The following is an 18373-nucleotide window of genomic DNA, read 5'->3' on the forward strand; positions in this document are numbered from 1 at the left end:
CTCAAAAATACCCCCACTCCCCTCCCTTCATTCCTAGAAGCCTGTCCCGTATTTACTGCTCTTAAATCTGTCAACCCTGGTTCCAGAGCTCTTTCCAGAAGTAAATTTATTAAACTCATACAGTTCAGAACTCACTGGAAGAAGAGCTTCTAGGAGTGACAAAGGAGGCCAAAACCAACGAGGATACCGACTTCGGTGACACACAACCAAAAACGTTCACATTGAAAATTTTGAGTATGGCTCAAAATTATGACTGACTAGACAATAAAAATGGTCTTTCTGATTTGTTAGTGAAGAAAGATTCTATCATGGAAATGGCGCAAGTGATCGTGAATGCATTAATGTTCTGCAAAGGATTACGGAGAAAAATTCTGCCAAAAGACTATGATAGCCAGCTCTTCTTTATAAACAGAATACGAAGATAATTTATGTATTCTTTATGCATGTTGTGCATAAAACTCGATATAAGTACACATTTAACTTATTATTATTATACTATTAGTCATCACTAGAATGAAGTATTTTTTTTATCTGCGGAACCTAACCCCTATTTTAACACTACTATTAGGTCTCAATTTACGCGGCATTTCCGTGGAACGTAACCCCCACGTAAAACGAGGGTTTACTGTAGTTTTATATTGGCAGTGCCACATTTTGTCGAAATCAAAATTTCCAGCGAACAAAAATGGGCACATTAATGAAAAAGTGCGCCATCAGAACAAAAAGTACATTTTATTTCCAAAAATATTTTTAACTTCTAATTTGGAATTTAATTCGTGAATTAATCTGTCAGCATTGTTTTGTTAATGAAGTTAATTTCTAGCAATTGAGATGCCAAAAGATGTTCCGACTACAGAAAGACTATAACACTTACGAAATGGTTTGTAACTGGAATGACGTAGAAAAAATAAATTCCATACAATAAAGTAATATTTGCATGCAAAGATGCATACGATTTTAGACAAGAAATTTCGCTTTTAATTATCTCCATTAAAGTTTTAAAATTATTCTCCGTTTGTGAAAGAAAACTTGTGCGTTTCACAAATCAGCTCTTAAAACTCTTTTGTCTTTTGGTTTTTTCCTTGAGATTGTTTACAAATTTTATACTATGCTGCTTATTTACTCTTTTTGCCTTATTATAAGTACATGGAAGTATGCTTCGTAGTAAAAACTTTAGACGATGCTAGACGGCATCTAAAATACTATATTGCTTATTTACTCTTTTTGCCTTATTATAAGTCCATGGAAGTTTGCTTTGTAGTAAAAACTTTAGACGATGCTAGACGGCATCTAAAATACTATATTGCTTATTTACTCTTTTTGCCTTATTATAAGCCCATAGAAGTATGCTTTGTAGTAAAAAATTTAGACGATGCTAGACGGCATCTAAAATACTATATTGCTTATTTACTCTTTTTGCCTTATTATAAGTCCATGGAAGTTTGCTTTGTAGTAAAAACTTTAGACGATGCTAGACGGCATCTAAAATACTATATTGCTTATTTACTCTTTTTGCCTTATTATAAGCCCATAGAAGTATGCTTTGTAGTAAAAAATTTAGACGATGCTAGACGGCATCTAAAATAAAAATAACAGATTTTTTTTAAAAAAAATACTAAGCACTTTTCATAACGCACTCAAAAGGACAAAATAACCTTTCTGGGTCAGAAAGGGCAATTTAAGCATTCCTGTAGTTTTCGAAAATTCCAAGAAAATGACACCACAAACGGAGAAAAGTGCGACTCAAGTCATGGAGAGAATTTTTCTTATCATTATCTAGCTTTCAATCATAAATTTGAATGTTCAAATAAGCATATTTTTCTTAAGGGGAAAGTTTCGTTTGAAATGACTAGAACCGCACTTTTCTTCTTTTGTGGTGTCATTTTCTTAGAATTTTCGAAAACTACAGGAATGCTTAAATTGTCCTTTCTGACCCGGAAAGGTTATTTTGTCCTTTTGAGTGCGTTATGAAAAGTGCTTAGTATTTTTAAAAAAAAAATCTGTTATTTTATTCTTTTTAGTGTAAATGTATTTCAGAAATAGAATAACTTTACTGTCACGAAATTTCACTTAATTTTTTTCATAAAAATGCTCAGTATTTAAAGGGAAAAAAACTATATACGTGTCTAAAACTTTAAGCAGTTGGCACTAAAATTTAATCCTTGTTCCTCTCTAGGATTTGTGCTTGCTAATTTCATCCTTGCTTCCGAGAAATCTTGTTTCAAAATTTTCATTATGATTGCTTTTAACATTACTGTTGCAAGGCAACAAAATTTGTAACAATGGGTTTTATATTTAAACATTTAATGGGAAAATTGCATGAAATTTGCAATTTCCCATCCTAACCAAAATATTAATTTCATTTCAGAATTTTAATTTTTCAGCGTTAAGTTGTACCTAAAGATTAAGTAAATCATTTAGTGAAATCCAAAAGTCTCTAAGTGATCTAGTTGCTGAAATATAAGCAAAACCAAGCCTCAGATTACTCCGTGACAAACAGGCCAAGTATAATAAAAGTGCTTAATAATTAATAATAAAAAGGAGGGTGCCTGATAGGGCAGTGAGTGGTAAGAGTTAATAGCCCTTCACTCATTATGCACAAGTTAAGGTAAAGCATCATAGGCGGATTTAGGACTGAGTTCCTGGGGGGGCAGGATTTTTTTTTTTTTTTTGAACAAGATTTTTAATTGCCCTCCCCCTCCGATGTTTTTGCCTGTTTTCTGTGATGCGTAAGGCCATTCTTTACTTTTTTATGTGTCGTTTTCATTACTGTGTGTAACCATGCTGTCCTTTTTAAATTGACCTTAAAAGAGAGGGGGCTGGTATTAAGAGAGTGACGCAGTGCTCCATTTTAAGTGGGATATAGAATATCTCCAGTTTTAGGGGGGCCCGGGGGTTACTCCCCCGGAGGAAATTATCTAAAATGGATATAAAATTCTGCATTTTGAAGTCTTATAAGGGTTAATTGGAAATAATAGGCAAATTATTTTTTTTTTTTAAGTATTACGCTTTAAAAGTGCTTTGTGATGCAAGTTAATACTTTAAAGAAATGGTGCACAGATTAAGAGAATAGGTATCAAGAGAGTAACATACTACCTATTTGAACAATTCTTAATTTATACACTTGATAGGAAATAAAATTGAAGCACTCTTTGCTTAGGAGTTTCAAAGACTTGTCTAATAATTTTCAAGGTTTGGTTGGTTAGATTGGGGTTTTGGCTCAAGAGCCCTTGTAGGCTATACTGCGCCAATTCTTTTCAGGGATTTTAGAACCTATCAATAATTTGCACTTTCCAGTCTCTGAAATTGAGTAGTAGATTATACAGTTGTACAGTATTGTTCAAACTTTGTAAGAAACGGCTATTTTAAGTTTAAAAGAAAAAATAAACTTTAATTTCCTATTCAAAAAAGAAAAAATCATGATTTTTTTTGTTATAAGATTTTGGAAGATAAGTTGTTACTATATAAACTCCTCGCAAAATTGGGGGGCATTGTCCCCTTCGTCCCCCCCCCCTATAAATCCACCCATGCTCTTCTGAACTACTCATACGAAAAAATAATGATTTTTTTTTTTAAATTTTTGGAAGATGTGTTGTTGCTACATAAAGTCCGCCCAAAACTGGGGGGGGGGGGGGCATTGCCCCCCTCTGACCCCCCAAAAATCCGCCTATGTAAAGCATAAAATTTAGTAATTATTTTAAGTTGTTTATGCTATCAGGAAGCTGAACCATGTATGATGTGGTCTTACAGTTCATTTGTGCAGAAGAAACATTCAACAGGATTTGCAAAATAGAAACAGTGAAAGCAACTTGTCTCCTTACGGAGGTGAAGTAGAAACTTGTATAAATGTTACCGTTAAAGTATGAAATCCGTTATGTTATAGAATACCTAGTCATTTCATGGAATAACTGATCGTGTCCGTTAAAGTGTAAAACTCTCTTGTATATTATGGTTTTACTAATTTCACAGAATAACGATCTGCAGCCCGTTAAAGTGTAAAATAATCTATATCATATATCTTGCACGACAAATACATTTATTTACCTTCCACCCATAAAAAATGTTCGTGTAAAAACAAGTGTGTCAACAAAAAATGTTTTAGTTTTAGAAATAATGTTCTTTGCAATTCCAAGTATCATTTTAGTAATCCTTGTTGTAACAAACGATTTTATGGTGTATTTCCATAAATACCATTTATACGCTGCATAAATTAGATAAATTGCTTCTTTTTCATTTTAATTGTCTATCATTAGTTTATTTATAGAATACCTAGTTATTTCATTTTATATAAATTGTTTATTTTACACTTTAACTATCGCTCATTAGTTAATTTATAGAATACCTAGTGATTTCATAGAGTAACTATTTAAAGTGTCAAATTAATAACATATTACACACTTTAATGGACACGATCAGTTATTTCATGGAATAATTAGGTACTCCATTCTATAAAATAACTGCATTTACACTTTAACGGTGACATAAATATGACGCTGGGCGTTGATGGGTTAATACGGGCTTGGATACTAAGGTTAAATGTGATGGGCATGTGTTTCTGTGAAACCATTTGAAATTGTAATGTTGAAATTGTGATGCAGCTCACCTGCGGCGAGTACGATCCAAAAGCACCAGCCGAACTTGAAGGTGAGCGCTCCCCCCTCGAAAGGAATGACTAAAGGCTTCCGAGGCAACAGGTAAGTGTAGATGCCGTTCGTGAGCAGCATCACCGTTCCCGTCAACTGCATGGTGTACGCTCCGTACCTTGGCACTGTGCACAGCAGGATGTTCATCAGGAGCCATAGGGAAAAGGCCGCCCTGAAACGAAAAATAAACGACGTTATTTTATGATTCCTCGGTCATGTACCCAGTGGCGTACCTAACATGGATGACACTCGGGGCGGTAATTTGTGGTGTCAAACCCTACCCCCCCCCCCCAACGCAGAAAAAAAGTTTAGTTTTCTTTTTAAACATGAAATTCATACATTATTCAGAAACAACAACAAACTTTTAGAACGAAATTTTAAGTTAGCTAATGCACAATATATATATATATATATATATATATATATATTAATTTGAAATTTTGGCATCTTGAATTCAAATTATATTTTTCGCAATCACGAGCGTGTGTGTGTTTGTGTAGGCGCATGTGTGTGTGTTTATGTAGGCGCATGTGTGTGGGTGCGTGTGTGTGGGTGTATGTGTGCATGTGTGTGCGTGTTGTGCATGCAATGCTGTGTGTGTACGCGCGTGTGTGTGTATGTAGGCATAAGTATTTGTGTCTGTGTGCAGGCATGAGTGTGTGTGTAGGAGTGTGTGTTTGTGTCTGTGCGCAGGCATGAGTGTGTGTATGTGTGTGTGTGTGTGTATGCGTGTGTGTGTGTAGGATATGGACGCAACCTGGAAACGGTTTTCGCAAGAGGAGCAGCATCGTGAGGTCGGTCGACGCGACGGTGGTGCTGGCAGAGGGAGGTGGTGGGAAAATAAAATCATAGGAGTTTAAAACAGTCAAATGAGAACAATAAGCAATCGTGATTGCTCAAAAAAGAAACATTTTAAACATAACTTGCCCTAGACGCCTAAGTGCAGGGCCATCGCGAGGTCAAAAAAATAAGGGGGTGTATGAAGTATGAAATTGATTGCTCCTCAATTAATTCAAGCACAGGAAAATATAATGGATTTCAGCTTTTTGGTTAAGAGGATGGCACTACTAGATTAAAGTATTGACAATATGATTCTAGTGCTGAGTATAATAATCATTCGATGATGGGGGGGGGGGAGAGAAGGAGGATCTGGAGGTTTCTCCCTCGGAAAATTTTCAAATTTGTAGTCTTAAAATGCATTTTAGATGAGCTTTGATAATGTTTGGAGGAGAAAAAGTTCGTCATGGTGATGCAACTGAGTTCGATAGAGCAAATATAATTTAAAATATCGGTGTAAGTTTTCTGAATTGAAGTATTTATATATTTAAAAAACTTTCAATTCCACTTTGAGTGTCACCCCCCAGACGGGTGACACCCGGGGCGGACTGCCCCCTCCACCCCCCCGGTAGCGACTCCGCTGCATGTACCACGTTATAAAGTGGAATAAAAGCAATTTTATGTCATGTTACACAGCATACAAAATCCACCCAAACCTGTTTTTACGCGGTCTTTTTTTTATGCGTTTTTGTTCGTGCGACTTTTTTTTTTGTGCAGTATATTAAATTTTCAATCAGATTGGGATTTAATTGACAAAATTATTTCTAAAACGAGTGCGAGGTTGTATCTTCAAATGACGACATAGGCACCCCTATGGGAAGTCACTGTGACCTCCCAAAAATTTCCTTATTCAAGAAATTTTGTCCGACTACTCGGCAAAAAATATCATCACTTGGTAAATTTTGATTTTGTTTAAAGATTATTTTGTAAGTTTTTGGATTATTTTCTATGGGAGACTTTTTTTATGCGATTCCTATCCACCGCATAAAAAGAGGTTTGGGTGTACTGTCCGTCCCGTGGGCTTATCTCCGACCCCATTTGAGACAGTGAGATTTAGAAAGATGTTAGTCGCCTTGTTAATCCCTTCAGATCTGGTGTCTGGTATATCGGACATACACTTTAAACAGCTGCTAATCATTTAATAATTGATTTAATCAGTTAATTTTTTTTGTAGTTGACTCTTTACATTCTACTTATTATAATCTGTGAAATAATTTTTCGTTTTGGGATTGATAACACTGACATATAAGGATTGAGAGATAGAGAGTGGCTCATTTTTCCAACGATGGATTTTCATTTGAAAAGCGAGGTTTTTTTCCTGATTTTTTTAAAAATATATAATCTCTAATTAATCGTTTCAAACGCTTATATTATGTTTTATAATTGTTTGTAGAAAATTTTATGATGAAGTTTGTTCGGTATTTTATCGTTTTTGTATATGAAATATTGATTTCAAAAATATAAGTCCGGAATATTGGACGTGCCATAACTCTTTTAATTTTTCTCCTACAAACTCAAAATTTTGTCTATAAGATACCCTTTACCATAGTACACTGTGTACCAAATATCAACATTTTTGGTCCAATATTTCATAATTCCGACTGAAGGGGTTAAAGTTTTCAATAAAGCTTCTGCAAAGGTCAAACATTAAGTGGGCTTTCAACATCATGAATAACTTCTTTTCATTGAACTAAATATAGTAACAGTAAAAAATCAGAGTGCTAATAGATGCTTCGTTCTTCCAATTCATTCAATAGCGTTGTTTTTATGTAGTAGTTCATCAGGGGCGTGCACAGAAATTTTGTGGCACGTCACAAATGACTTTTGCGGGGGGCCCCTCCATATTTTGTGCCCCTATATTTCGCGCTTAGTTTTAAAACTATTGGTCCCCCTTCAGGCTCGGGACCTTGACAAAAAGTGTCCCTTCTCCCTCCTGTGCACGCCCCTTATTCCATTACATAAATCAAATCGACTGGATATTATATTAAGTCTTCAAAACTTATTTTCATTACCAAAACAGAACCATAATATATTTTTTTTCACAAAACCACGAAAATGAAGAAAAATCAGCAGCGAGCGAAGGGGTGGGTCAACTCCCCCCCCCCCCGTTGTTGTAACATAATTTCCAATTCCAACACGGTAATTTGTATTCATAAAATGACTGTTATAAACTCCTCTTGAAGCAAAATTCCAGCTGCTTTAATGAGCCAAATGATAACAATTAAAATCAAAACGCTAGGGAAAATTTTCATATAGTAATGTGAGTATCAAGGAACCCCAGCTTCATCTTCTTTACTAATAATAAAGCTGAAAGTCTCTCTGTCTGGATGTCCGGATCTGTATCTCTGTGACGCGCATAGCGTCTACACCGTTCGGCCGATTTTTATAAAATTTGGCACAAAGTTAGTTTGTAGCATGAAGGTGGGCACCTCGAAGTGATTTTTCGAAAATTTGAAGTGGTTCTTTTTCTATTCCAATTTTAAGAACAAAATTATCATAAGATGGACGAGTAAATTAAAAAAAATATCATAACGTGGAACCGTAACATGGGTACAAGCCAATTGGCGAGAAAATTCACCATACATTATTTGTAAATGTACTGGCGAACCAAAAGACCTTTTAATTTTTCTATTACGGGCAAAGCCTTGCGGGTACCACTAGTTGCTAATAATAAAGCACGAAGTTTGTCTGGATATCTATGTCCGGATGTCTCTCTGTGACGCGCAGAGTGCCTAAACCGTTCAGCCGATTTTCACGAAATTTGGCACAGAATTAGTTTGTAGCATGGGGCTATGCACCTCGAAGTGATTTTTCGAAAATTCGATTGTTCTTTTTTTATTCCAATTTTTAAGAACATTTTACCGAGCAAATTACCCTAACGTGGACGAGTAAATTACCAAAGTATCATAACGTGAAACCGTAACATGGGCGAGCAAATGAACATAGCAAATTGGCGGGAAATTCATCAGCCATTATTTGTAAATATACCGGCGAACCAAATGACCTTTTAATTTTCTACTACGGGCAAAGCCGTGCGTGTACCGCTAGTTGACGAAAAGATTCGAGAAAAAATTCACCACGATATCGCTATTGAGTTTTGATATCCTGAATAAATTTTATTTCATGAAAAATAACCTTGAGCCTGAAACTAAGGTATCAAATATCCTCAACTCATTCTATTGTGGCCGTTCATAAAGGAAAAAAAATAAAGGAAATGTAAACATTGATTATCCACACCACAATTACCACTCCGTGGGAGGACGAAAAAAGAAACCGCAAACGGCGCGAAATCCAAAAGAGTGTTTTCGCCTTGAAGATTGGGTCAACAAGACCGAATCTTCCGGCAAAACGGTTCGTTTTCTTTCGCACGTGCCATGACGACTGATTGACAGAAATTACAAATTGAACCTTGTTTTATTCGAGCTTACGGGCTCTGATGTTAATTTAACGCTCTGTGGAACAGAGGTTTGCGTGCTGCAGTCTGGATGGACAGTCATTTGGATGGTATTTTAAGAGTAGTAATGGAGTTACACAAAGCTCAGGTAGTCTGTTTTAAAGGTAGTTTGATGAGATCCGGGGACGTCTCTCCTCCCCCAGGTAAGGTGGATGGCACTAGCGCAGCCAGAAATAAGGTTTTTTTTTTGATGAAAAATACCTTCTGAAGATGTTTTTTTGATCAAAACAGTCTTTTCATATGCATAAACTACTGTATTAGAATTTGCATTCATGTTAAAACCAATGGCTCTGGGGGGTTTTTCACCCCCCCCCCTTCGCTGTGCCACTGGTGAATGGACATCGGAATTCTGTCAGAAAAAAACTGAAATTATGGTGGACTCGCGCTACAACCCAATTTGACTTACGCGAAATGGTTAGGACGATATTTTTCACGAGAAACGAATTTTAGAGCTAACGCGAAATCACCGTCCGCAACTCCAAAATTTTCGGCAGGGAATCGTGGGGTTAAGGTATCGTCTTCGTTATTGGTTACTAAATAATGGTTTCGTGAATGGACGTTTTTTCTAGCTTCACTGAAAGCGGAAGTCCCACCCACCATACTAATCGAAACTAAACATCGTTTTGTTAGTGTAGCAAATAACCTCTCCAATTCTTTCATTCACTTTTTTTCGTCCTAAATATAAAGTTGATGAATGAAAGAAAAGTTAAACATTTTCGATATGCTTAAACAATTGAAAAGTGCGTCGAATACAATTACTGTAACTACTGCACAGCACTATTATAGGGCTGAATTTTATTATTACTACATACTATACTTACCACGCTTGTAGCTATTTCCTTGTTAATTAATCGCGTCCGTTCTTTTTTACCATCGGTAGAAAATGTTCAAAAAACGTATTTTTTCCGCTCTTTCGAATGAAATCGAAATTGATAAGATATAATAATTATTTGAAGAAGAAAAATCCATTTTGGGTCAAAAATTTAAATTTCGAATGAAAAAATTACTATTTATCGATTTTTTTTTTCGAAACTATCTATAAACCTTCCCAGCACTAACCTAGACAAAGTAAAAACTTCAGCGAAATGGGTCAGATAGTTTGCAAGTTTACCCCAGGCATACAAATTTGGAGAAAGTGTTTAATTTGTATAAAGATTAGCCTGAAGACATCTAAAAATACTTTATAACTAAGAATAATTATGAAAAAAATAATGTATCTCGATAGAAAAAAGTCACCATGAATATATTGAATTGAAGGTTTGTTTTCGAAAAGCATTGTAGTATTCACACATACACCGCCACTTTCAACAAACTTTTTAAAATGGGAAAAGTTTCAAAAAAGAAACAGACTCATTGGAACTCTACATTAAATCAAGTTATAATATATACGGCAAGATAACTTACTATTAACTCAATAAAACTCATTTTGTGAATCAGAATGATTTGATTTTTTTTTAAATGTAGGTTTACGTCTAAAGTTTGTTGTACAAGGCTTTGAAAATGCTATCAGAAAGCTGGCACCCCCCCCCATTGCCCACAAACTGAAAAAGTTCCTGTTTTACCCACAATTAAAAAAAATGACTAAGATGACATTTGAATACACTCGAACGGTGAACGGCTCATACTTCAAGGACATCATTGGCTGCTTTGAGGACCTCAAAGCCTTACCTCAATAAGAGGCAATTTGGAGTGTTTTTTCAGCCCTCCCAGATTTGACCTTTTGTGATTCTTTCGTAGGGTACTGCGGTATCTCCCTTTATGAAAACCGTCCGAAGACCTTACTTTACAAGTCCTGAAAGTTAACATCCGGGCAGAAATTGGCAACGTACATACTTCTATGTTAGACGGAGTCATTAGAAGTGTTAGATCTCGACTTATTTACTGCATAGATAATGGGGGACTTCACCTATCTGATTTGAAATTCAAATATACATAAAACAAAACTTTAGTTGGTTTAATACCTCTGCTGGTCATATCCGAAGGATCGTCTTTCGAAAGAATATGGTGCCACTGAAATCCATTAGTCAAATCTTGTAGAAGAGCTACTTGATTGGCTGCGAATTTCTTTAACACATATGGACCAATTTTAGCCAAGCCAGAACAAGAGAGTTTGATCCAAATGAACTTCAAAGAAGCTTATTTGTAAGGATTTCATCACTCTATGAAGTAACTTGGCAAGTAGCACAGTTGCATTAAGTTCAAGTTGAGGAACGGAGATTCTTTTCGAAGGAGCAACCTTTGATTTCCTAAACAACAAATGAGTAGATGTTTCCCCAGTAGCTACATATGATTTGTCGTATCGTACTCTGTATCCGTTTTCAGAGAATCTCCATAAAGCGAAAACTCCATATCCGCATCAGAGAATCCGTGTAGTTATACATTCACAGCATCTTCGATTAAGACACATCTTTTAATTTTAATGCACTCTATTGCTGGCAATGACAGAACGAAGCTTTGCCACTCCTTACTTTCTTGATCTGGAGATTGATCATCCCATTCGATATGTAGAAGCCACAATTTTTGCATGAATATCTTTGCTTTGACGATTATAGGGATAATCAGACACAGCGGATCATAGATTCTGGAAATAATGTCATCCATATATGTGTCCCTTTTAATGACTTCCGCTTATATTGCATTTAATTCTGCCTTAGCCCTGACTTAAGGATGGTAATTTACTGCTAAATACCCAAGCTTTGTCTTCAATTAACGAGTCAAACCGCACCATGCTGCGGGCACTCGCTGGTGAAATTCACTTTATTTACCAGTTTGTTCGCATTCTTAGATTCAATGAGCTGATATCTGCCTCCCGCTCGGTCCGTTATTCACTATTCCTGACTGAAGAGTTCTAATAAGAACGAAACTGCAGTCTCAGGATGTAATAACCGGGCTGTCTGGTATATTGCATTTAGTTCTGGGGGGGGGGGTCTTAGTCCGGGCATAAAGGGGGTAACTTACTGCTAAATGTATATACATTGTTTAAAAAAACCCCAGAACATTCTGATTCACAAAATTGGTTTTATTGAGTTTCGAAATAAGGAAGTTACCGTGACGCTCCCTGTATAGTCATTATTTATCTGAAGTGATTACAGATTCATCGTTTGGCTAAAGTGTTTATAAGTTAATCATTTGGCTAACTTTCGAAAAGTGAATAATTACTCTCTGATTGAGAGACAAAAGTATTCAAAAGGCTTCATCAATATCCGACCGAAAGCAGGACCCATTTCCATAAGAAAATGCAAATCTGCGTTTTTGTGAGATTCGAGGCCTGTGGATCCACCCCCACATATCGGAGAATGAGGAAGCGTCTTTTAAATTACTTAGCATTTAAAGACCAGGAAGAGAAGAAACGGTAGGTCAACAAGACAGAACAGGTGGATCTGCAGAAGCAGCTCGGCCGGTCGAGGGTCATTGTGTTCAATGTTTACCAACGAACAACGCCTGACAACTCTGCCTCGGAGTTGAAGTGATGATATTTGCATAAGATAGATTAAGTTTTGGAGAAATGCTTTTTGGTGAAATACGTGTTTGGGACATTCCACGAAATTTTGTCCCGCACGTGGCTCATCTATATTTGATTTCAAAACGTGCAAAAAGCACTTTTTTTTTTGGCTTATAAATAACTTATGCATGTCTGTATGTGTAGTTCGTTTGGAAAAAAAATCTTTGTTTATTTCATTAAAAAAAAAAAAAAAAAAAAAAAAAAAAATGCGAAACATAAAGCTGTCACGCGTGAGACAAAATGTCTGAAAATGGTCCAGTTTCATTTTTTTTTTTTTTTTGAAACTAACACTAGAAAATAATAATTAGTACGAAAGCTATATATGAGGCAGTGAGAACCTTAGAGATGTAAGTGCCAAAATTAAAAATTTGGAGATAACCAGTACAAATGGTAGGTGAACCTTTTCTCTGTCTTGGGGCAAAATATAGCATTAATAGCCCTGGTAGGTGCTGTTATACAGGATGATGAAGAAAAACTTTTCAAGAAAAGCCTACCCAGGATCGCAACTTTACACGCGTTTTACTCAAAACTTGAAAATGTCTGCTTACATCCCTTTACTTCTCACTACTTCGTATTTTCTATATTTGGCAACAGCAGCTTCGAATGATGTATTGCTAGAATCATGAGCTCTAAATCTGACGCTCAAGTGTGCTATACACGTGCCATGTAAATTTCCTTAAAAAAACAATTAAAAGAGAAATTAGAACATTTTTCGCTTAACAAAACAAACGAGTCAAGTACTTTCACGAAATCAACAAACTTTCAATTTTAAACTTTTACTAATTTGTATACGTATGAAATAATAAGGAAAACTTAGTCCTAATTGTCCTGCACGTAACCGTGGAATCACCCATTCACGTACTGATGCGAGAATTTTCAAAGTGGGCAATGTACATGGGAGATACATGGAATGGATACATTAAAGATACATAGAAGCAAGGAAGCAACTGGGGAGAAGTTAGGTGTTAACCCTCTCCCAGATATTTTGTTTTTGGCCACGACATTGTATATCCTAATATAGAAATATTTTTAGACGCATTAAGTTCGTTATGAACCTATCCCCTCCAGCAGAAAATTCAACTCCCCAAAGAAAAAAAAAAAAGCCCTCCAGGAGAGATAATGCTGAAAATTCAGAGATCAATGATTTATTTGACAAAATATATTGCAAGGAAAGCATTTTGGTAGCGTGCTGCAGTTGCAGTTGTGGACCATTGGCGCTGCCTTTAATACAGGGTGTACTAAAATTAACGATCCCTTTCCAAGCAAACATTAATACATTGATTTCTTTTACAGGTGATTGAAGAAATGGTGCACTTGGGAAAAAAAAAACCTTCACTGCTTCCGGGAAACTGGAGGGTAAAACATATGAAAGTTGCTTCAGCTGTACCAGCATTTCAGAAAGCTGTAAATTTCAGAAAAAAGTTAAAAAACTATCTAGAACTTATTTTTATACTTTATTGAAAGTATCTCTTATATCCAAGGAGACAAAAGCATTTCTTGCAAAAATGCAATTTTTTTTTGAAGGTTTTCGGCTCATATCACGCAGTTTTCCGTCAAACGTTACTAAACTTTCAGAATATTTGACAGCATATTAGAGAAACATAATAATAAATTTTGAAGTTAGAATGTTGAAAATTTAGTGAAATATGAATGCTTGAAGCAAACAATTTTTCACTGCGCATGGGCGAAAGATAGCAATTTATAACGTTCATAATCCAAAGCTCAGATAGATCCTACAACTCATAAAAAAATTCCACTTCAATGTCTTTAAAATTTAGAAAGTTATCAGCGATCTAATAGCCGAATTTCTTTAATTCTTGGATAGGTGACGAATGGTAAGGGGTTCAAAATTGACCAAATCCGAATTCAAAATATCCAAACACGAAGCTTTAGAGGATTTTGGATGATGAGAGAGGTGAATTCTGAACTCCTTCGCGAAAATTTGTAGAGACTGAAGTCCCTAAACTAAAGTTTAAGATAATCTTAGAGGACGTTGAGGGATCAGACACTGTGGCATGAGAGGAGGGTAAGGGCTGCTGCAGCTCCATAGCCCTACTCTTGGATTCGCAATTGCGCTCAAGTTTTGATGCTGCTCAGAAATGATGCAATTTTCCCCCTATGTATTTTAATTTTCAAACTATGCAATTATATACACTGCTCGACATTGAAAATGCAACACCAAGAAGGAATGGTCAGAAAGTGATGAAATTTGGAAAAAAGACAGAGACAGCAAGGAATAATAAATGATCTTAATTTCAAAATGATAGGCAGAATACAGAGCCTGGCATTCTCTCGTGTTACACGTATAATCCAAGACAAAAAAAAAAAAAAAAAAATTCTTTGGTAATTCTCCAGTCAGAAATCGACACGAATATTGCCCATTCTGCAAGTTCCTTCCCAAATATCTTACTTCACGTGCGTCGGAGAGCTGCGCGTTTCACATCTTTTACATAACTCAGTGATGTACGTCTACTCTAAAATTTGCATAAATTTCTGAACACTCCTTCTTGGTGTTGCATTTTCAATGTCGAGCAGTGTACTTTTAAGGTTAGGGATAATGTTGCGAACCCCAAAGAAATGCTTCGCGACCCCCAGGGGGTCGCGACCCACAGGTTGGGAACCCCTGCCCTAGTTGCTAGGAAATGATGAGGATTCTACCTTCTAAGTTTAGAAGACGGATCAATCAATGGAAAGATCCAAAACGGATAGTGATAAGAAAAGTTGATGCGGAAGCGTATTATTTGATTTACGTCTACGAAAAATACCTTCATTTGAACACTTCTTTAAGAAAGCGGAGAGAATGTCCTTGATGGAACGTATATTGCAGCAATATTCATAATAACTGTTTCTGGAGCAGCTGCTGAAAAAGGGCAATTTTGGGACATTTGGGAGCAGTTAAATATAAATTAGCACTTTTGCATCTGCAATTAGCGATTGCAAAAACAAGCTCATGTTTCTGAACACAGTTGAAATAAAAGAGAAAAAATTGAAAGTAGGCATTTGAGGAGGGAGGAATGTCTTTCAGTCTGTCCGCCACCTTCCATCCTGAATATCTTTTGTGAGGAAATTATCTGTTTTGAGCCTAGCTTTTTGCTTAGAAAAATCTTCGTCAAGAAGCATTAATATGGTACTATTTAATTTTATTTTTTATCTGATTAATGCTGTGTTAAGTTTTAAAGCTGTTAAAAAAATACAGAATTCAAAGAAAGATTTAATCTCGCGTTTTAATTCTGGATGAATGTCTTGTTTGTTTTCAAATTGAGGCCGCTTTTAAAGTATCGTATTATGGAGGAAAATGTCTCGTGAATACTGTCCATTTCCCTTACGAATTGCGTGATAGCTGTATTTTTTCTTTTGATGCGTGGAAAAATTTAATCTGGCCAGAAGGTCGTTCGTCTTTAATTCTAGTATTTAAGGGCTTTGAAAGCAGCTCGAAGGTCAGTCCTCACGATTAAAGATTCGAGTGCGGAAATGTTTTATCTTTATGACTGAATGCAGCAAAAGAAGTGGTTTTTAGGGAAACGGAGGGGGAAAAAAGCCTAAACGGACAAAAGAAAGTCGTGAGGTTTGAATTTGAACGGAGAAACGGAGGCTGTTTCAAGGAAAGTGAGAAAACATATCGATTGAATTGCATCTAAGCATGTTGCACATATCAGTCTTAAAAACAGTTTAAGCCTGAATAGAACTCTTAACTGCTTAAAATTTCGTAAGGAATTCTTTTCCTATTTTCAAGTTTTGTACTTTTATCCTTGATTTATTTTTCATTTCTTAAAATTGAAATACGAATACCAGTAGCTGGCACTGTAACTAATTTTTGATATTGTCATTAACAGTTACAACTACACTAGTAGACTAATACTCGTGTGTTGAGATTTAGATGCGTGTTTTTATTTCTCCAATACATAAACTCGATCTTTCTTATATATATGTGTTTTTTTTAGTTATTGTGATGCAATATGCTGAAATATTTCATGCCTTGAATGTTTTCACATTATATAATCACTCTGGTTCCACTGGTGTACAGAAATATAAATAAATTGTATTTAAAATCTAGGAGTTTTTAATTAGAAGTTCTTTTTGCAATAGTTAAAATCTAATTTAGTATAATTTAATTTCTTTAATGAGTGAACAGTTATTAAAAATGCATCAGAATTTTAATTTATAACATTCAGAAATATTTTGTTGTGTTTGAAAATTACTAAATTTAGTAAATAACTTGAAGGGTAAAAGTGACTCGAAGGTACTCGAACCTGAGCTGTTGGACAAGTGGGCAAGAGCGTAAGCGAGTGCGCGACTATAAAACTTTTTGGAAATGGTTAATTTTTAACCGACTTCAAAAAGGAGGCGGTTATCAGTTCATACCGTATGTATTTTTTTTTTTTTGTTTGTCCACTCATAGTGTCTCACCTAGTGAACCGATTTTGATGATTCTTTTTTTAATGGATAGGGGATGGCTCAACTTAGGTCCCATTACTTTGTTTGACCATATTTGTTCTTTAGAAAAAAAGTTATGGGCAAAAAACAGTAAATTTCTCTATTAAATGATTAAAATGATATTGTAGCGAAGTTCGCACTTTTCATCCGTGGATAACGGTGGTTCAGTGGTAGAATTCTCGTCTCCCACACGAGCGACCCGGGTTCAAATCCCGACTAGGACAAAGTGAATTTTACTAAAATTTCGTTTCTACTGTTTCCCGTATTTTTCTCGAATGTTCTATTAATTTCTGTATCTTTTCAAGTCTGGAAAGTTCCAGCACTTTTTCAAGTTGTATATAAGGAGATGTAACGTTCATTCGTGGTTCTGAATAAAGATCTCGAGTTGAGACTAACGAGTATTCGCTTCATTTGACTTTCACATTGTCTTCGCTATCTTCATCTACGCGACAATATGAAACTCATTGTTATAAAAGTTTGGTGCCATATAACTGTAACATTAATAGTAATTGTAATGACAATTTTGAATAAAGGCTTTTCTAAAGCAATACAGTGATATAGAGCCGAACTTCTTACTAGGTAACTTCTTACTTTTACTGAAATATCTAAATTTACACTAAAAAGAATGAAATAAAAAAAACTTTGAAAAAAAAAAAAATAGAACCGACTTCAAAATTGCTCTAAAAAGTGAAAAATAATTTTATTCTTTAAACACCATCGATAATACTTTTAAACATAATTTTTGAAGTAGGCGCAAAAACAAAAAGTAAAATCCATTGTAACCATGCTTCGTTCATATTTTTATCAAAAAAATCATCCAAACTTAGGAACGAAACATTTATATCGTTACTCAAATATGCTGTCATCAATGCGTAATGCATGTGGTAGTGAAAAAACTGGACGTGGTTAAATTTATACTTGTAGTTGAGTTATGGCTGTGAATGATTTTATCGATCGTTTTTGCGCCAACTTCAAAAATTATGTTTAAAAGTATTATCGATGGTGTTTAAAGAATAAAATTATTTTTCACTTTTTAGAGCAATTTTGAAGTTGGTTCTATCTTTTTTTCAAAATTTTTTCAAGTTAAGAAACTGGGGTGGAAATGTTGAAAGATTCTCTCTTCTCCGACATGATTTTAGTGCTTTTCTCAATTTTAATTTCTTTCATTAATGAGCAGTTATTAAACGTTCAGCCGAAATTTAATTCATAATATCCAGAAATATTTTGTTGTGTTTTAAAAATACTAAATTTAATGACTAATTTGAAGGGTAAAAGTAACTCAAAGGTACTCGAACCTGAGCTGTCGGACAAGTGGACAAGTGCGTAACCGAGTGCATGACTATAAAACTCATTGGAAATGGTCGATTATTCAAGAAAACAAACTGGGATGGAAATATTGAAAGATTCTCTCTTCTCCGACAGGGCTTTAGTGCTTTTATCACTTTTACTATCGGACTCTCTGAGACTTCTTAAAAAAATAGAGAAAAAAAATTTTGAGATCTT

General features: G+C 35.3%; 1 protein-coding gene across 1 annotated transcript in view; it reads right to left on the reverse strand.

The window, feature by feature from the left end:
* The window catches only part of LOC129225276 (dual oxidase maturation factor 2-like), a 211224-nt gene that overhangs the window by 22575 nt on the left and 170276 nt on the right, over nucleotides 1–18373 (reverse strand). Inside the window, exon 7 of the mRNA XM_054859862.1 lies at nucleotides 4604–4815. Within this exon, the coding sequence (XP_054715837.1) occupies nucleotides 4604–4815 (212 nt within the window). The remainder of the gene's footprint in view (nucleotides 1–4603; nucleotides 4816–18373) is intronic.

This window comes from Uloborus diversus, chromosome 6, assembly GCF_026930045.1.
Source record: "Uloborus diversus isolate 005 chromosome 6, Udiv.v.3.1, whole genome shotgun sequence".
Lineage (NCBI taxonomy): Eukaryota > Metazoa > Arthropoda > Arachnida > Araneae > Uloboridae > Uloborus > Uloborus diversus.